General features: G+C 41.1%; 2 protein-coding genes across 7 annotated transcripts in view; one reads left to right on the top strand and one right to left on the bottom strand.

Annotated features, from left to right (window-relative positions):
- Nucleotides 1–336: 336 nt before the first annotated feature.
- OCIAD2 (OCIA domain containing 2) lies at nucleotides 337–15,258 on the bottom strand. The gene is made up of 8 exons (XM_063157305.1): nucleotides 15,173–15,258; nucleotides 11,883–12,012; nucleotides 9,541–9,631; nucleotides 8,675–8,728; nucleotides 6,806–6,853; nucleotides 5,710–5,815; nucleotides 4,439–4,526; nucleotides 337–2,025 (listed from the first exon to the last, which is right to left on the bottom strand). The coding sequence occupies exons 2-7, from the start codon at nucleotides 11,940–11,942 to the stop codon at nucleotides 4,445–4,447; spliced, it is 441 nt and encodes a 146-aa protein (XP_063013375.1). The 5' UTR covers nucleotides 11,943–12,012; nucleotides 15,173–15,258; the 3' UTR covers nucleotides 337–2,025; nucleotides 4,439–4,444.
- A 167-nt stretch (nucleotides 15,259–15,425) lies between these two features.
- Nucleotides 15,426–20,767, top strand: part of CWH43 (cell wall biogenesis 43 C-terminal homolog) — a 29,997-nt gene continuing 24,655 nt past the window's right edge. For 2 of the 6 annotated variants that reach the window (XM_063157304.1, XM_063157298.1), the window contains exon 1: nucleotides 20,258–20,362. In XM_063157304.1, the coding sequence (XP_063013374.1) occupies nucleotides 20,320–20,362 (43 nt within the window). In that variant the 5' untranslated portion in view covers nucleotides 20,258–20,319. Of the gene's footprint in view, nucleotides 15,481–17,754; nucleotides 17,876–19,871; nucleotides 20,000–20,257; nucleotides 20,363–20,767 lie in introns of those variants that run through there. The other 4 variants (XM_063157302.1, XM_063157299.1, XM_063157303.1 and 1 more) reach the window with 4 other exon arrangements.

The raw sequence follows: 20,767 nt of genomic DNA, 5'->3' as shown, positions 1-20,767 counted from the left end.
GTCACTCCTAAATTCAATGTATTCAACTCCTGCTTCAATTAAAAATAAATTCTTTAACCTGCTTGTATGGAATGCAAAACAGCAACGGCCAACAAAGATTAGCTCATTAAACTGCACATAATTACTAAAAACCAGCTGATTTTAACGACCTTTGAAAGAACAGTTTGCCCATTAGCTGTGCTCATTTTCCTTTGATATGCATAAATTTTGTGCTAATACATCTTATTCACAAATTGCCTTTTTTCATATCTGCATCACTAACTTAGATCAACACAATTAGCTATTCATCCTTTTGCAAAGTATGGAAACAAAGGTAGAAAAAAAGGAAACAAGAAATTTTATACATCAGTATATTTATTACAGAAAAATAATCAAAGGTAAAAAATAATCAGAATTACATTTAAAGAAAAGTTCAGTAGCTAAGCTGTAATCCCAAGAGGTCACACTGACCACAAGAACAACCTCTGAGAGTCTGACGCGCCAGGTCCTTGTCACACGCATGGCTCTCCTTGGTGTCACCTGGATGTGATGGCTTCCCTCAGATGAGCCAGGCACGAACAACCCTGGGGAGCTGCTGGCTGTTACCTTGGCAGCAGATGACAGATGAAGGGGAACTCAGACATGTCACCAGTCAAGTTTTGGTGGCTATCACAGCATAGCCATGACAATGACATGATTTTCACAAAGGAGGTTGCCTTCTCTGTGGGTGTGTAAGCCCCTCTCCCTGGAGGCCCTCCAAGGCTCTCCAAGGCTCACCTGCCTGTCACAGCAGCAGCTGTGACCCAGCACTGCTGTGTATCCCTGACTCCCACTGAAAGTGCCGTGAAAAATTCTGTAGAAAAGTAGCGAGTGTAAAATTGAAGCCCCTGTTGAGACAGGGGTGCATAGTAGCTCAAGAATTCAAGAGGATAAACACTAAGTAGGAAAATATAAAATCTTATAGTAAAGAACAGGCAGGCCAGTCTAACCCTTCCCCTTCTGCCTGGTGGCTGCTTGGCTAGAAAAGGCTATGCAAGTGCTTTATCAGGGAGTTGAGTATTCAGTCTAATGACTTTGTCAAATCTAGAATGTCTTTTGTATTTACTAACCAATTAATAGTTACATTATACTTTTCTACACTATATATTTTGCTTGCAGAATTTCTTTGTGTCAAGGTAAAGATGCCCACAGAAGCTAGTTCAAAAGAGGAACACTAGCCACAGGCATAATATTAAAGCAAACAGAAAAAGCCCACAGAAGACAGTCTTCATTGACTGACAGCAAAGGCCAAACTTTTCAGTAGCTGCATTGATTTCCATATGAAAGCCATCACTGTGTTTAGGGGAAGTGCCTGCTTTTGATTTGCTGAGATGTTTCATGGAAGACTGTGTCCTGCTGTTTGTAGGGAGCATGTGCCATCTAGGTTTGGGATTTTCTCAGCATCTGGTGGCCTCAGATTTTATGCAACCATAAACTGTTCCAAAATATTGTGTGTTCTTGTTCATGATTTTGGTATCCCTGGCAAAGTGGCCCTTTGTGTAAAACTGGCTTATGGAAAGTTGGTTCAGCACAGTAAGTGCAGTCTGACAATCCCCTGAATTGGGTACTCTTAGAGTACTCCACAACCAAGGGGTCAGCTCAGAGACTGGATAGCTGCTTCACTGTGCAAACCATTTACACATCCTCACACCATTTCTGTTTGACACAGACAAACATTCCAACATAAACCACTTTGTCTGTTACACAAAGCATTGCCAGCATCTAAATACAATAGACAAATGTAATTTTTCAGCACTAAGAGCTAAATTACACTGAAGAGAGGAAAATTAACCAATATGTGCTGAAAAGAGAGGGGTGTATTTCAAAAAGTGCATTCCAAAAAATGGTATTTAGTACAAATAGAACTATGAAACAATATGCAACTATTTCAAATAAGTCAATTTATATCAAATCTAAGAGATAGAATCACAAAATTATTATTTCTAATCTACAGGAAAGCGCCTTGAAAGAAGATGGTCCATAAGGTTTTTATCGTGTTCACCACATCTGTAAACAGAATAAAATGATCTGTTATTTATGTGAGTGCCACCTTGCTTTCAGTGTTAAACACAGAACTTCTTGGTGGTTTCTCAAACATTCCAGAGTCCCTGAGGATAAAAGACATTGACTTTGGACTCCTGGACATGAATACAATTTTATCTGAGTGGGCTTCCCAAGTACTGCCAGAGCTTGCATCCCATGCTTTGCATGGATAGTAGCAAGATGTGCTCAGCAGGGGCTCTGCACATTTTTAGAGCACAGCATGATAAATTAAGAATTTTTATTGAAACATAGAAGAGGTTTAACAACACAGAAAACAACATAATACTTACATTACTTCTTCTTTTCCTTAGTTTCTAAAACCTGTCCATCAGAATTGATTTGTGGCAAATTCAAAATACCACACTGCCCCAAATACAATGGCTTTTTCATTACAGCAATTAAAACTTGAAAGAAATACACTTACCTTACATTTGTTTTCAAACTAATTTTTTTACTAAGTTTTTAAGCTGTTTTAAAAACCAAACAAGAAGATCTAAGCTGCTGGTAAAATGTGCAGCAATCAGGGTCTTTGATGAACGTGTGAGCTGGAGCAGGGAACAGGTTCCACAGCAGAACTTCCAGGACCCATTACAGGAAGAAAACAAGGAAAGAGGCCTGTGGCATCCTGTATTCTTCCCCTCTAAAAGCTGCAAGGCTCCTTTGTATTTGAGACAATTTGGAACTTATTTAAAAGCTAATTGGTACTTGCATACCAGAAAAATATTGTCAGTTTACAGAGGAAGACTGAAAAATAAAATGTGTTTGGATTGAAGGTTCAGCAAGCTGCAGCTCTGGCAAACAGCAGGGGTAAATCCCATAATAAATATTTGATTCCTCCCTACAGGTAATTGCTAGTAAATGACCATTCTCAATTAAATATGCTTTGAGGTGCTTATTTGAAATAAGTGAGCCTACATAAACATTTATTTAACACAAAATCTTCAAAAGCAGTTAATCAGCACAGCATTGCAAGAAGTTAATTAAGCTCATAGGTGCTAATGGATTTAGAATGTTATTTATTCAGAGTTATCTAAGTCTGGCTCACTTCCTCCTTCATGCTGGCACTAGCACAAAACCCTTCAGAAAGTTCTGGGGGATTTTTTACCCCTGTCCTCATACCAAATTAGAGCAGAGAGGTGGCCTGGAGGGCCAGCTCAGTTAGTGATCTCTGTCACTGGCACAAGAGAAACACTGCTTCTTTTGGCACAACCCCATGAGGTGAGCCTAAGCCAAAGTGCATTTTCTGCTAGTGGCTGAGCACTTGCAGCACTTGATATAAAATTCTGAACCAGTGGCAAAGCTGATTAAAATCAGGACTTTATTCTAATGCCTTCTTTAATGACTCTGAAAACTCTTTTCAATCCTCACTGCCACAATGTATTGCTGCATAGTAAAAGTCCATCAAAATCTCTCATCTGGGCAAGTGAACAGGTTCTGACAGGATATTCCTCCTTCTAGACTGTCTGTGGGCATGCACTTTAGAGTAAGAAAGGCACCATCACCAATATCCTTGTCCAAATTGGTACATTATATATGCTAGACTCAGTGCAACAATTTCTGTGTCAGACTTCTGTTCTTAGCTGAATAAACTCCCATGGCAGGGTTTCAAACAGGCCCTCTGCTCCCCTCTCTTGCAGGCAGCTGAGCTATTTGCAAACACTTTCACACATTCTCCTGCCTGTGAGAAATGTAGGCCAGCTTACCACAAGCAGACAGTGTGAAAGCATTCTTAAAAAACCCAGCTGCTGGCCTGTTTTTCATAGAGTGCAAGTCCTTTTAAACACTTGCCTACCTTCTACCCTGCAAACCCTCCTTTTCCACAGAGGGAACTTCCCCCTTTCTGGGGTGAGAACACCTCATGAGCCACGTCCCCTGCCCCACCACAGCAGACTGCTCTTGCACCACTATCACACTGCCCCACTAAGGCTCTAGCCAAATTGTAGAACTGAATGCAAAAAACCTACACCCAGCTGTGTCTGCTTTTAGTTCTCAATACTTTAATGCATTTTTAAATATCAACAAAATCCATAACTGATTCTTAAGTAAAACAAGCTGGAAATTGAAAGGAGTTGTATTTGTTTTAATACAAATACAATCCAAATTAATTCCACTTAGGTCAATCATCAATACTCAGCTACAGCTAAAGAAAAAATTCCACAGAGATGGGGGATTTAAAATTAGTATGAAAGGTATGTAAGGTAAAAATTAAGAAACAAAATTAATCAGGAATTACAAATACAGAATATTTCCTCGAGTAATGCTTGGATTTTGATCCATTGTTAAAATCTGTAATTTTCACAATATTGTTCAAAAGCAGAATACCATTCACCATGGAAAATAGTATGAGATTTAAAAAAACAATTACAAGGTTGCCTACCTGGCACTAAGTTGCTGAAGGACTTGAACCTTCTCTCTCATTCGATCCCGATTTTGCTTTACATTCTTTGCAAGTATGAGGACAATTCCTACAATATGGAAAGCAAATAAAACATTGAAGAATTTTGCTGGATTTCTTCTAATACAACCATAGAGCATGATGGTAAAAGTTCTTGAAGAAGTAATCTCTTGCCTAGATTCCCCAGTTTTTGTAATATGGGATATAAACTGCAAAATATGACATCTAAATGCCTCAGACAATAAATGCCCATTAATTAGTATTAAGTACTCCTTCTAGCAATTGCTAAAATATAACAGGATTTTCTAAGCAGCAAAGGACAGTCCTTGCCATTGTACCTATGAGCAAACTGAGCTAGGAGTAAGGTGTATAACACTTCATGTAATACCAAGTATATACTTTGATATGTGGGGGAAGAATACAAGTAGAGAAATAGATGAACATTGAAAAAGCTTCCCATTATCAGTCAGGTACTTTTATAGCCATAAAAGCTCATGCTGGTCTGGGGGAAAGATGTGGAAAGACAAAGGAGAATGTTTTTTTTAGATAGGACTTTTGGAAATTTGTTCTGTGAGCAAAAGGTTTCTACAAGAAGCCATATTGAGAATGGAGAGTACAACAGGCAGCTGAAGGAGGAGCTGGGAAGGAAATCAGAGTCTGATTTGATGTGAAGGAGTACTTTATGTGAAATTAAGAAAACAATGAATAAAACATTCATGGAGGCACCAGGTGACAGAAGTCAACCACTGAGATCTATTCTATGGTTAGAGGTGCAAGGTGGAAGAAGCACCCCCTCAGTTTGTGCTCTTCATGGTTTGGCATGACAGCATGAGGCTGGGCAAAGCCAGAGAGGAGAGGGAGGTTGGAATACGAGCTGAGATTGACACTGTTGTTAAAACATGAGAACATTATAAGAAAATCTGCAGCATATTTGGCCTGAGGTATGTTCCAAAGGAAGACTCAAAGGATCAAAGTGATAACATGGACAATCTTAGCAGTATGATACTAGAAAAGAGACTGAGCAACTGTTCACATCACACTAAAAGTACAATAATTTCATTTAAATAATGGATATCCTAGTAACAGGTATTACAATTAGTTTAATTTGCATTTTCTGAAGAATGTGTAGTAGTTTCTAATACTGTGACATATAGTCCAAGATAAGTATTCAGGATCTAATCATAGAATTTAAATTAATAGTTTTGCTCCATATAATTTTAGTGTGTTTTAGACTATTTTAAATAAGCACAGACCTTTTTTTTTCTGGACCAAATGGTGCAATACCCATTTTCTGAAATTTTTTTCTGCATTTTCCCATGTATGACATCTTTCCAATGGCATAACCCAAGACACCAGCAACTACAGAGACAGATAACAAAATATTGTTAATACAACAGCTTAAATCAGGAGTGTGCTATTGGCTCCACTTTATTCATATAACAAATTCTGTACCACATCTTCTCAGAACATGTCACAAACACATGTGAAATTATACAGGGTTTACAGGGGTGAATTCAATAACTACTGAACACTGGTTACCTATCATGAGAGAGAAGAACTGGTTCAAAATAATTGATACAGAAAAGGATATAATATTCCTATGTACAGGAAAAGGAGATAATATTTAAAGGATTATAGAAAATTAAATTAATTCACAATGTCAGCACTAACAGTTTTTGCCTTTGAATGCATGACATGGTTTACTTCTAATTGATCACACTTTTAACACCAACTTCTCTGGCCTTCTAAGAAGCTGGAACATCAGCTTGCCATACTGTTGCACTGTGGCTTTCATTCACGAGAGTCAGAATAAAAGACTACTTCAGTGTCCTTGATTTCCTGCTGAATTTCTGCTGGAGAGGGAATCTATTTAATTTCTTGTCATTTACGAGCCACCTCACTGTACAGTACAGCTCCTGTGCTTCTCTCTGTTTTCTTTATCAATCCACAGTTCTGAATTAGACAGTTGAGATCAATCAAACGCATGAAAAGGACTGTACTATTTTATATATTATAGTATTGTGACTTCTTGATACCATAAATTGTGCAATCTGCCAAGCACAATGAGCTGACATAATTTATAAAATAAAATGGAGACTAGAGTTTGTACCAATTTGAGATACTGTGTTACATAAATATAAGCTGCTACTGAAAATATTTACATTAGAAGAATCTCATTTTATACATTTATTTTTAAACACATCAGAAATCTGATTTCCTAATCTGCTGGGATAACATATAAATTGCAAAAAAATAAGATTTTGGAAAGAAATTCAGAGAGATGCATCTTTACAGGCATATTGCCTGTAAAGAACCTTTTCTTTCCTTTTAGAATTGGGTACAACTTACTTGCCATCTTGGGGAATGGACCAAATCTTGGACTTGCTGAGAAAATGCCTACAATAAAAGGAAATAGTCAGAAATCTTATTCACTTGAGGAACTCAGCAGCACTCAAAACCAGCACTAATTTTCCTACAGATTTTGCATTTCTTAAGGTGAAGATGGTACGAAGTCCATTAACTCAGATTTGAGTACATCAGGGCACTTTCTATTCCACTAGTTCTTAGTGCATGTGTTTTGGGCAGTTCTAGAGTCATAGGAGGAAGAGAATCTGGACTTTGCAGGATTCACCTCAGGCAGGAGTTCAGAGTGCAAACCAACATGAAAGCAGCAGTGTAAACCAACACGTCTGCTACTGGTGACACCTGCAGCACTGCAGAGGAAGTGATGGTGGCTTATGTTTCAGCACAAACCAACCCTGCATATAAAACAGCAAAATTAAATCTCTTACACAGGGTCCAGCTCCTTGTGCTGTGATAAGTAGGATGAAACTGCTCTTTGGTAGCTTTCCATGGCTATCAATTAAAATTGTACCACTGGTATCTAGCCTTCCCCTGTGCAGAGGAAAGATCACACATTTTGGCCTTTAAGAGGAGAACACAGTGTGCTAAACAAAAAAAGCAAAAAATTATCTTTAGCTTTTCCACCTAAATCCACATTCCCTCAGTTATCTCAGGAGGTGAAACCAGTATTCCTCTGAGAACTATGTGTCTGGCAGAGGAATGCCATGCTGTGGAGGAGGGCTCCACACAGCAAGATTACCATGGCAAAGGGAAGGGAAGTAAACACTGCTTGCACTGTTACATGCATTCAGACAGTAATAATGAGGCTTAGAAGCTCCAGCATCTTCTAGAGGCAGGGTACTGTGTGCAGCCATCAGAAGAAAGTATTTAGACAGAGGATTATTCAGCCTATGCTAAGCACAAGGGCCTTTGCCCACTGTGATCTATGCAATTTTATATTGGGTCTCTCGGGGGAGGGAGGAACAAAAGTGTTGTTTGTTTCTAATCACGCCCCTCCAACTGTTGACACACAGCAATGATTATTTACTAAGAACATTTGTTATTTCACAGCTGATCAGAAACAGCCAAGTACAATGAACAGAGACTGAGAAGAGTACCTGGTGCCAGAGGCTGGCATGTTACTACAGAGACAGCCCTGGTGCCCTTCCTATCACTGCTCACCCTTTTTCCAGTATGCAATCCTTCTCTGACACACTCTTACTCCTTCCCTCCCCGTCTCCCTACAAGCTCATAGGTCAAGGATGGAGTAGGGAACCCACATCAGCCTCTTGTGATACAGCTTAGCAGACTTCAGGGTGGATGCCCCTCACTCTCTCCCCAAAACACCAACCTCAACCTTATACACAGTCAAGGCCCCAGCAGGGAAACTGAAGGTGCCTGTGCAGAACCAGGTTCACCCACCACATAAACAGAACACAATTTTCTTTTGTGTTAGCCTGCAGATCATGAGCCATCTCTACAGAAAGCTCTCTGTCTCCTCCCTTTGGCAGTACTCCTTGTCCCTTAGCACCAAAGCTGCAGTCACATTGATACATGGTCAGTGCCAAAACACTGCCAGCGTTTCCAACACCCCAGGGAGAGCTCCAGCCCCCGATGCTGACGCCCTGCTCGGGCTGTACCACGCTCTGCCCCACGAGCTGCCCCACTGAAGGCTCTACTCACCTCCAGGTGATCATGGTGGCTCCAGCCACCAGTCTTTGGATTTGCAAATTCTCTTTTCAGTTCATTCTTGCAAAAGAATGACTGTGGCAATGCACACATAATAATCAAATCACCATAGCAATGATGGTAATGAGCAAGAAGAATATTGATCTTGAAAACCAGCACTTTAATGACATATTTTTTTATCTTTACCTTTTGAGATTAGCCCCTGGGTGACAAGCATGCTCCCAAGAGATAAAGGAAGAGCTGTGAAAATGAAAATGAGAGTAGCTAGTATCAGCCAAAATTTGCTACATATTTGGTAAATACTCTCTTATACATTAAATGTTTTCTGTTTCTAATGTTAAACACATTATTTCTAAACATTAACTTTGCCCACTGTTCTTAATCACCTATTACATCTGCTCATTCAAATTCTGTTCTCTTCCAAGCCACAATGTCCTCACACAGTGCCAGACATCAGCCATGCTGTAACATCTGGAGCTAATGCTATATATATATATATATATATATATATTTATTAAATAATAGTTTCCACAATCTGATATCTCCTCTAACTACTGCAACACTTGTAATGACAACAGCTCCAATAAAATTCATCTTTTCAAGGAATTATGTAATTTAGATACAAACTGAGAGGGTGGAAGTAAAGGATACTAAAACACCAAGCACTGATCTTTTTAGCTGTCCTAGCATACAAAGAATTTCACAAATCAAAGACACATAGCTATGCCTGTCTTCCATTCAAAGGCAAGGATAAGTATGTAACAAAGTAAAACATTCCTAAGGTAGTTGTTATAATGGACTTCAAGAATGGAACCAACTCTACAACTGCTGAAGTTGAGATTAAACAAGATCTCAACTCAACCACCTTCACCTACAACAATTATGCAAATAATTCAATTAAACCTTTGAGAATACAAAGTACAACTTAACATGACAGAGTTAACCCACAACAGTGTTCCAACAAAAAAGCATTTTGCAGACAGTTTTGCATACATACAACAAAAAGTCATTCTGTGTGGTAAGTGTGGTGAGAATGATTTTGGATCACTCACCTCTGTACCAGAAACTTTCCTGTCTGCATTCTTTAATGATCCTTGCAATCTCTCTGTCTTGAATTTGGGACGTGGGACAAAAGAACATTGGCTGAAAGCATAAACACGGATTAGTTTACCAAATTTAATCTCACAGGAAGAAAAAAAACCAAATCAATTAAAGAAGATAAATTATTTAAAAAACAAATAAATGCAAAGCAAAACTCCTTATTCTGTTGCTAGCAGTGTGATGAAATTGTGATGCCCCAATACAGAAACAGAAAGAACTACTTAGGTTTTAAGTATAAACAACCCATCTTGTTGGTCTTTACTTTCCTAAAATAGCTCAGCTGCTGCTTACCCCAGAAGCATATTGTTTTCTATCTGTTAATCATTTCATTCTCATGAGGTCCATTATGTTTCCCAGAAAGAAATGACAGGAAATAAAGGCAGAGTGGCAGTTTTCAAAAATCAAGTTCTGCTCTGTACAGAAATCAACTGAAGTTCAATAATAGCAGATTTTGCAAGTAGAGGGTCAACACAAATTCTGCCAGACTCCCCACTAGTAGAACTTTCTCTCTGAGCAATTTAAATATGTCCATGGCATTAACTGAACTCATACTGGCTTCACCCTAGTACAAATCAGGCTGCCAACAGACTTCTTGAAGGTAGCTCTTTTTTCCCCCATTGTGCTTGTGAGGAAAAAGTGACAGTATCCTCCCTTGCATTCTATCCAGGGTATTGGCATGGAAACATATGAGGATTATTTTTCTTTCTTTAAGAAAAGACTCAGTGTTAAAAGGGTACACTGGTTTTGACTGGACGAGAGTTTATTTTCTCCATAGCAACCAGTGTGGTGCTAGGCTGGGGATTTATGACCAAACCAGTCTTTACATTACAGGGATATTTCATTACTGCTGAGTAGACCTTACACAGAGTCAAGGCCTTTTTGTTTCTCAGGCTGCCCCACCAGCTGGGGATGTAGAAGAATTTGGTAAGGGACACAGCTGGGACAGCTGAACCCAGCAGATCCAAAGGATATTCCAATCCCATACCATGACATTGTGCTCAACAAGAAAAGCCAAGGGAAAGGAGTTGTCATTAAGTTAAAATTAATAGAAATTTTAACATTTTTTTTATAAAAAGACATCATCTTCAGACATACACATTCTTGAAAAAAAAAGCCAGGCATCATAGAAGAAGCAATGCCTTGGAAAAAAGAGTACATTCATCTATTACAGGATTCAATCTCCTTTTATGCCTGACTCCTTTTATGCATGATTTTATAGCCATCATAAGGAAATGCATTTATTGGCCATAGCCACACATTTCACATTATAGGTAATTAATATCTCAGCCCTTCTTCAAGCACTGCACCCACAAAAGTTAATGGTGGAGCTGGGCAAACAACACAGACTTGGCTCCACTCCAGATCACAGAGAACTGCTTCAAACTGGTTTCAGAGCAAGGTCATAGCAAATACAGTAAAATGCAAACAGGCTGCCTGAAAGATAAGGAAATGCATGTCAGAGCCCCAAGTGCACCAACAGGCTTTGCAACCTTTCTGCCTCCATACACACCCTGCCAGCTGTTTAGTTGCTTGAGCTCAGAGTCAGCTCTACCATGGCACAGTTGTGTAACACTGAGTTAGACTGCAGAGAAAACAGAAAAGCTCAGAGAAAGCAGCAGGAAGCTTTACCCAGGGCCTCTGCCCTTCAGCTCAGGCCCTTGCCTTAACTGTGCTGTAGCTATACCATGGAGATCCTTACCCTGCCTTGCTAACCTGATTACTCAGCTTAGCATCAGACTTGCCTGGCAGTCACTGAACTGACTGTAGGCTGATCATTGCATCTGCTCTCCTCCTCTTTTTGGGTACTGTGATACTGTGCTCCCTGTACCTGAGGCCCTATCCCCTGCCACCCTGCTGCCACTTGTGCCTCTTCCTTGCAGGTCAGCCCAGTATTGCTGCCCTCTGGTAATGACTGGTTAGCAAAAAGTCCTATCACATTTAAATTCCTTGATGTCTCCATCAGAGGAGAATGTTCTTGTGCTGAACTGTTCCCTTCTCCCCTTCTGAACAAGTGCATGCAGAGCTTGATGGGGACAGGCTGTACTGGACTTGTGCTCAGACACCTCGGCTATGCCAGCTCATAACTCAGGGCACAAATCAGAGCCTTGAGATTCACAACTCCCAGCCCTCTGAGCACAGTGAACCAGGAAAAACAACACACCATCCTCTCCTCCCTTCATCTATATGCTTAAGCTAACAGACACGTATTTCTCTCTTCAATAAGAGCAACTGAGGCAAAGCCTGTTATTCATTAGCAATAGCACCGAAATCAAAGGGAGGAGACCCAGCTTACCCATCCAGGTTGCTTTACTGGAGGTGTCTGACCTCCCGGTTGAGCTGTTTCAGAAGACATTGTCTCTTTCCTTGTAGTCTGCTACTGCTCTTGTTCAGCAGAGGCGTTTTATGCTTGGCTACTTCTCTTTCTGCAAGGTACAAAGGTAGAAAGTCAAGATATCATACTGGTATTTGTAAGTCCAATGTTCATCTACAAGGAAAATGGACCAGGTTGAAAGGAGTGCAATTTTTACAGCAGAGAGCATCCTGATACACAATTTACAGCATAGTTTATCACTTATCAGCAACACAGAGTTGTGCATAACTTAAACAGGTAAGTCAGTAACTACAATTAAATGCTGAATCATGACTTAGTATAGTATGCTCAATCATAAAGAAATGAAAATAAATATGAGCAAGTAATAGAAAACCTTTCTAATTTTTTAATGTATTGCAGGTCCAAAAACCAGCTTCTTCAGTGTGCTGTCCAGAATTACTGCACTACTTCTACCCTCACTGCCATCATCTGAAGCCTGGATTCCATGGGACCCCCCAAGCAAGCCTATCACAAACCACATCTGTGTCTCCAAAAACCCAATTCAGTTACAAACATCCTTTAAAAAAAAAAAAAAAAAAACACAAAAGAATAAATAGATTCCAAAGAGTTTTAGAGTTGCAACCTTCCATGCTTGAGAGCTATGCTGCCAGGGAAAAGCAAGAAGGAAACTCATTTATTTCTAGAGCACTTCAAACAATCTGAATTGTGATTTTTACCTAGCACTTTGCTGCATGCTCCAGCACTTTATTAACATAGAGGGCACTTCTTTTCTGAAAGTACCTTCTGAGAATGGTGGCATTGAGCAAGGCTAAAGTGGCTGTAAAGGGCAGAGTTAAATAGAAAAGATATGTAACAATTTACTGATCTATTTTTTTTTTCATTAATAATATTACTGTATAAACAACTTCCTGCACTTACTTTGGGGTCAGTTGCACAGCTATGAAGTTCAAGCAACATCTGCTTCATAAACACTAGATATTCAGACAGCAAAGCTTTTTTAAGCAATAGGAGCAACATAACCTCCTATCCCCTTGGTAAAAAAAAAACTTGAATAAAGCATTGAATTCACACCAACCTGCACTTTATTCTCAGACACTCACAAAAATGACAATGATCACTGTGTCTTTGAAAAACCATAAGTTTGAAAACCTATCTTCTATGAGGAAAGCTCACAGCTCTACACCATCTTCCTCAATCTGAGAGCAATTTAATTTTCATCAGTTTCTTGTCACTTAATGCAAAAAAATGACATAAAATATAAGAAAGACATATAAAGATGTTTGTGACAATCAAAAATGAATCAAATTTTCTTTTCTTATCTGCCTTTTTATTCTCATCTACTCAGAAAGCCTACTTATGCAGACGGCTGCATAAAATAATCACTGGAAACAATTTCTAAATGCTGCAACAGATTTAAAGTGCTTGTCTTTTTCATGATAATAAAACAGCTGAGTCACAGGAGGAAAATAAATAAAATAAAATGAAGGGGAAAGAGTCAGTATAAATAAAGATTACAGCTATCTGCAGTTTGCCATGGGCCTCCTATATTGGCCTAAGTACACATTTCTCCTGAATTATAAATTATTCAGCTATGCTACTGCTTCAACATAATGAAGAACCCCAAAAATATTTAGCCCTTTAAGCAGCCTCATGGTACATCTCCCACATGGGATGAAAGCTGAGAGCTATACTGGCAAGAATGAGACAAAGAGGCAGAGTTGATGTCATCAAAACATTATGTAACTGACATTAATATTCATATCTAGCAGACAAGCTGTCTCCTATCTGAGGAATGTAAAAGTGTTCTAATATTTCAAGCCCCTGTGTCTTGGAAAGACAACTGTTATCCCAAAAAATAACTATATTTTCATTAGCTTACTGCAGAAATGTAATTTCTTGTAATTTTCTGCAGTACTCATTGCTGTTTTCTCAACCTTACACATAATTCTTAGTGCAACAATTAAGTGTATATTCTGGGAAGAATTTCCCAGTTATATTATTCTGTTTAAATGAAATACCTATATAATACAAGATTAAATCAACGTTGTTTGCAAGGATCAAATAGTCAAAAAACTTATTTGTCTTTTACAATAAATATTCTGGTCAATTTCTTCATTTTCAGGAGGAAATGCTAATTTTAGGCTCCTGAAAATATCTCACAGTTTGAATACCTCTAATGGGATGACAAAGAAGCAGTATGCAAGAAGACAGCTAAGTTTTTCAAATATGAGAGTTGTCAACTTCATATACTGTGTTTTCAATAAAAATCCTCCTTCTAAATAGAAATAATGACCCCATAATTCCTGCTGCTAGAATTTGAGGAAGAAAGGGGGGAGCCAAAATCGCTTCTATTAACTGGTCCAGGCAATGGGCTGTGACGCCCAGGGCAGGCACCACTCATCAAAGATTTCAGAGAGGCACTTCAAGGACCATCGTGAGGAAGATGACAAGCCTCAACATGATGTTTCACACCTATCCGAACTGGTTGTCTGAAGTAAGAGCCTGAGCCTGAAACAAAGGTGAGTCTACAGTGTAGCTGCACTAGGCAGTCAATGCAAAGGTCCCTACCAGCGCCTAAGAGCGCGGGCAATGCCCCGTGCCTGCCCAGCCCTGCTCAGTGCCCACACCCAGGGCAGGGCACACCCGGCCAGCACTGAGGATTTCTTTCCCCGACTCACAGAAGTGATTAAGCTGGAGAAGGCCTCTAAGATAATCGAGTCCAGCCTATGACCAAACACCACCTTGTCAACTGAACCATGGCACTGTCACGTCCATTCCAATGTCTAATCACGCTTATTGTGAATAAATTCTTCTAACGTCCTCCTCTGGCACAGCTTGAGGCTAGTCCTCTTGTCCCGCCATCAGTCGTCTGGGAGAAGAGACTAATCAACCTCCTTCCAGGTGGCTGCAGAGGGCAATAAGGTCTCCCCGAGCATCCTTTTCTCCGTGCTAAACGCCCCCAGCTCCCTCAGCCACTCCTAGCAGGACTTATACCCCAGACCCTTCAGCAGCTCCGCTGCCCTTCTCTGCACACGCTCAAGCACCTCAGTGTGCTTCCTGAACTGAGGGCGACGGCGCCGTCGGGCTGCGGCAGCACAGGCCCCGCAGCGGCCGCCTGCGCCAGGCCGGCTGCCCAAAGCCGCGCATCGACCCCCGCCTTCCCCCGCCGTGAGGCCGGAGAAACCCGGCCCCGCGGGGCCGCTCGGCGCGGAGAGGAGGAGTCTGACACTCACGGCCCCCACACCGCTTACCTTCCCTAGGCCTCAGGAGGAAACGGACTGAACTGGGCCGGGCCGGGCTGGGCTGAGCCGCGCTGGGCGGGGGCCGGCCCGGCCGGGCTGCCGGGCTCCAGCGGCACCTGCCGGCCGCCGGGCGCAGGGACACCGGGGCGGCCGGCCCGCAGGGTGCCCTTCGTGCCCCGCTCCTCGCTCCTACGAGGGCTACACGGGCACATCTCGCCTCCCGGCGCGCTGCTCCGGTGGGAAAACAGCAAGCACGCCAAGAAAATGCCACCTTCTCGGTTTTCGCCACTGAAATTCAGACCGCTCTTTCAGCAAGGGTATGTGTTAGTGAAGGTAACAGAATCACGGAATCATTAGGGTTGGAAGGGCCCTGTGGAGGTCATCCAGTCCAACCTCCAAGCCAAGGCAGGGCCACCTGGAACAGGTGACACAGGAACTCGTCCAGGTGGGTTTGGAACATCCCTGGGCACCCTGTTCAGTGCTCTGGCACTCTCCGTGGAAAGGTCTTCCTCAAGCTGAATTGGAACTTCATGTGGTTTTAGTTTATGGCCACTGCTCCTCGTCCTGTTGCTGGGCACCACCAAAAAGGGTCTGGCAGCATCCTCTGGCACCTGCCTTTGAGATATTCATATGCACTGATGAGATCCCTCCCAGTTTTCTCATCTGCAGACCAAACAGGCCCAGCTCCTGCAGTGTCTCCTCAAGAGAGATGTTCCAGACCTCCCATCATCCTTGTGGCTTCCACTGAACCCTCTCCAGTAACTTCTTCTCTTTCTTGTAGTGAGGACCCCAATATACAACATACAGGGTCTGTCCTATGAATTGAAAATATTTTTTTGGAAATGAAATCTTCTTTAAAAAAAAAACTCTTTTGAAATCTTCTTTAAAAAGGAAATTCTACCTTGACCATTTTGGAATGAAAAGTGTTGCTTATCTACTTTGATTTTAATACTACAATGCTTGTAAATAATTAAGTAAATAATTAAATTTTAATATTAACAAGAATTTAACAAATAAGAAAGGCACTTTCATCAGGCAAAAATAATTTTGCAAACAAAGTTATCCTGAAAATGTCAGTTGGGTGTGGGAGGAGTTGTTCTAGGAATATTGAAAAAAAAGGTTCTACTTTCTCTGAAATGAGAAATGCAATGCCTCTCTTTAAGAATAAGTTTTCTAAAACAAAAAAAAATATAAACATGAGTTTTATTCTGCATTTTATTTTAATAAAAAAGGTCTCTGTTTCTATTTCATTTTGCTTTTTTTTCACAGCAAGACAATAGTTTTCAGTAGAGTATCTAAAATGATGATATGACACTTCAGTGCTTATCATTAAATGAATAGCCTGTGAGATCACCATTAAACTTCCTCCTTTTGCATGACCTTGGTGTCTCAGTTTCATAAGAAACATAAATCGTAGTTAATTTTCTTAAGTCCAGAAAAAGCTTTCATCTTCCATCAGTCTCAGCTACTTGAAGCCCCTTTCACCAGACTATTCTCCCACTCTTTCCTGCCAAACCAGAGGATCAGACTTTGCTGCTGCAAAATGTACTTTTCACGTGGAGGCTGGGCAAGAGCGTTGTCCTAAAACAAGTCTTGAAAGTGTATCTAATACCTTTCTAATACTGGGATCTAAAAGGTATTCTTGGAAACATACACTAAAACTATTTAATAGATATTGGCTCCATGCTGTTCTGAAAAATGCAATACACTAGAGAATCCCATGTGGAGTGAGTACTTAATAACCAAAGACTTCTTAACTGGTCCAGCTTAAACTGAACATAAAATGAAAGAGCTCTGGAATGATAATTTTCTTATGGGCTATATGTGTGCCTGGGGATAGTGATTGCCTAGAGATAGGATTGTTTGAATTCTTGCAAAAGAATTCTTGCAAATTTCTGTGCAAAAGTGCCTATTAAAAATCAGTTTAAGCTTCTTTTTAATTGTAACTTTAAATGTAAAGTTTGTTATCACAATTCAATATGTTCTTCAAACACTCTTTCTTTCCAAGATTTACTTGAAAGTTTTTCAGAGTTATAAAAATGGAGAGAAGGTAATAGAAACCAGTAAATGTAAGTGATTTGGAAGAGTAAACACAAAGCAAAAGAGACTCTTACTGCTCCTGAACAAAACCAACTTTACACATCAAAATAAAAAAACCCCAAGTGATACCAAAAATAAAACAACCAATGCGGAGTTGAATGTTTGGCTGAGGAATTATCTGTTGTCAGAGTAGAAGCAGATCAAGGAATGAGATTTCACAAACTCAGGGAGGGTTTACAGGCTCTGGCTGCTTGACTGAAGAACCTCTTAAAAAACACGGAAGGGTTGCCAGGGTCCTGATGTTCACCACAGTCACCAAAGCAAATCCTTGCTGGTGTGCATGTTCAACAGAAACACTCCACCTATGTGTGCAGTGTGTGCCAGCAGGAGGAACTATTACCACTTGTGTTAAACGTGGTTTATTTGTCTGTTACAAAATCAAACACTATTAATTGCTTGAAATTCCCTGAGAAACAAAGCTCCACCCCCTTGCTTTGTAACCATAACAGAGCATGGAAAACGAAGTAAGAATTACACGACAGGGCATTGTTCTCATGCTGATGGGAGTAGGAGTCAAGGGCGAATGAAAAGACGTGAAAAGTCACAGCAGGAAACAGTCAACATACTTCTGAGTAAAACATTAAACTGCCCTCACTACTTGCAAGGAATCATGTAAGTTTTCTCTGTCTTGGCTGATTCTTGGATGTATTTCTATTTTATACTTGTCCTGGGCTATCTTTAAAAAGTGAAGAGTTGGTAATTATGAAATGTTTAAGATACAGGATTTCCCCTTCTCAGTGTGAAGAACCCAGTAAAGTACTTGCAGGGACCTGCATGTGTTTGTATTTCCCATGAGGCTGTGACAAATGCCTATCTGTAAACTCATTCACTCCGGCTTTCTTCCAGAGCTGTGGTTTTAATCCTAATCTGTGCTCATACTTTCATGTTTTTTTTACCCCGTTTCTCTGGCACTTGCTTCTGCTTCTTCATCATGCTCATTTCAGGCATCTCAGGCAATACATAAGGACAACTTCTCACAGGGGTTTGAAAGTTCTTTTAAGTGCCATGTGTTTATTTCAAAACATACTTGTATTACAGTTTGAACCTAAATAAAGCATTGTTTTTTTACAATCACTAGCTTCAGAAAAGTTTACCCTTGTCAACCAGTGTAATTATGGGGCTTTTCAATTCAGATAATTTTGTTATGTCTGCCTTGGGGTAAGAGTGTCTTAAATATTATTCTAGAATGAAAATGCTTCTTGTTCTGTGAGTGGAAGATCCTACTGTAGTGTTTTCTGGACTTTACTGGTTTGACATCATTGTATTCCTCTAACGATCAAATGCTTTTGCTTTATTTTTTTGTCAAGTACACCTGTGGCGCTCCAGGAATACAAAAAAATGTAGTGAAAGGCATTGCTCCACATATATGTGTAACTAAGCACCTTGCAAGCATTGACTTTTGTATTTAACACATTACAACTGAATCTGGAGCTCATACACATATCAGCCCTATGGAGAGCACTAGAATGTAACTTTGTGCCATGTGAAGCCAAACTTAATAGTTACTAACAATCTCCAAGACAGTACCCAGAATACAATGGATAAATTTGTCAGGATCTGCATTATTTTCATTGCATTATGAGTTCAATGGAAGCCACACAAGCATATCGGGTTCACAATTCCAGTCATGTCTTGTTTTACTGGAACTCCACCTCTGAACCATGAAGCAAGATACTGCAATTACAAAAAGGGTTGCAAAATTTTTTTGAGCATGTATTGGCTGAATGCATGCTGTGAGCCTCAAGCTCTGCTCAGCAGCCATGTTCTGGTTTTGTTCTGGCCAAAGATCTCATCTTCCATTTGCATCACACCACAGTGAGATGAAATTGTGTCATCACTCACGTAATCCTGATATCCAGTCATAAGTGAGCTTGGTGACTATTCTGGTATGACTTTTCTTTAATGAAGAAAAAGAAAGATGCCTTTAGTGACGTGGAACTTGGAGAAAACAGAGAAGCTCATTAAATCTGTCAACCTTCCCTAGAGAGGTCAACTTTTCCATCAAAATACTTTAATTCTTCTGTGGACTTTTAAAACATATTTTCAAATAGCAGCCAAAATTCAACAAATTTTTTTGTAATAAGCAAACCTCATCATACTGCAGGGTAAATGAATCACTTGACTTTGAGACTTCTAGGGCAAAATTTAGTTTAGTACCGTGTCCTCTCAAATGTCTAAACCAGACTTTATTGCTAATAATAGGTCATATAGATGTTAGGTGTTTGTAGTTTACTCCTATGGATTTAGAGTTTCACAAACTGGGGAAAGAAAATGCATACCATAAGGTTAATTTAGAATGGAACAGTCTTTTTAAACAAATTAGAAGATACAGATGGTGGTTCTATAGGATGCTGTATGAAGATTATTAAAATTTAAGATGATGGTATATTCCAACAGCAAAAGGATTTCTTAGTTCTTTACAATTTTGCTTTTCATGCCCTCCCCAAAAATTCTAAAGTTGAGATTTTTTTAATGTAATCTTTTTGCCAGAACTTGGCAGCTGTGATCATGGCTGGCTCGATTTAACTCATGATTTCTTCTAAAATTATCAAACATGGTTACTCAGGAATCTCAGCAAACGAAACGCATCTTTTGGTGCTTTTTGTAGACAGCACTGCTTATCAGAAGTCCTTACTCTGCTATAGAACAACACGCATTTCACAAAGGTGAGCACAGTGCTAATTCGGACATCCCCGAACCCCGCGTAGTCAACCATGCGTTTGTACAGGCTGCCAGGTGGGTTAGCTCCTCTTTTCCCCACACCTTGTGCTATGACAACGTTTTGCTTTTATTTTTCTTGCTGCCGTGACTGCTCAGGGTAGCAAGAAAAATACTCATGTGCGCTGCTGGCACACGAGCGGCGGGGCGAGCTGTCCCGGCCGTGCAGCTCTGGAGATCGCGGAGAGCGCGGTCCGGCCGTGCGGGCTGCCCGCCCCCGCCGGGGACGCGGCTCCGTGAGGCGGGACGGGCGGCGGCGCCGCGCCCTGCCGGGCACTCGGGACGCGGCTCCCGGGAGAGGTTCGCAGCCCCCGCCGAGCCGGGCAGCGCCGGGGGCGATGTTCCCGCTGTGGAAGGCCGTTCTCTCGGAGAGTGTCCTGGGTAGGTGGCGGCGGTGCCGCGGCTGGGGGCGCGGGGCCGCGGCTGAGGGCGGCGGGGCTCAGCCGGGCCCGGCCGGGCAGTCATCGCGGGGCTCACCTGCGTGCGGGCGTGTCGCCCATGAACAGCTCCCCTCTGGGACGAGTAAATAGTGCTCTCATCTGAGCGTTCTTCTTCGGGTTCTTTATTCCTCTAATGCTGGATTGCTTTTTGCCTCTCGGATCAGCCAGAATTTATTGCTGCTCCGGGCCAAGTGTTTGTGCAGGTGTTGCAGAGGCGGTGCTGCGCTGTCCTGCTCAAGGCAGGGCGCCGAGCAGTGTCCTCGGCTCGGTGCATCTCCTGCAAAGGCTGGAAACTCCCAGCGCAGTGCTGCTGTGCCCGGAGAAGGTGTCTCCAGGGGAGAACAGC

This window comes from Melospiza melodia, chromosome 5 (genome assembly GCF_035770615.1).
Source record: "Melospiza melodia melodia isolate bMelMel2 chromosome 5, bMelMel2.pri, whole genome shotgun sequence".
Taxonomy (NCBI): domain Eukaryota; kingdom Metazoa; phylum Chordata; class Aves; order Passeriformes; family Passerellidae; genus Melospiza; species Melospiza melodia.
The sequence above is the reverse complement of the archived record's forward strand: the minus strand, read 5'-3'. Positions and strand labels throughout refer to the sequence as shown.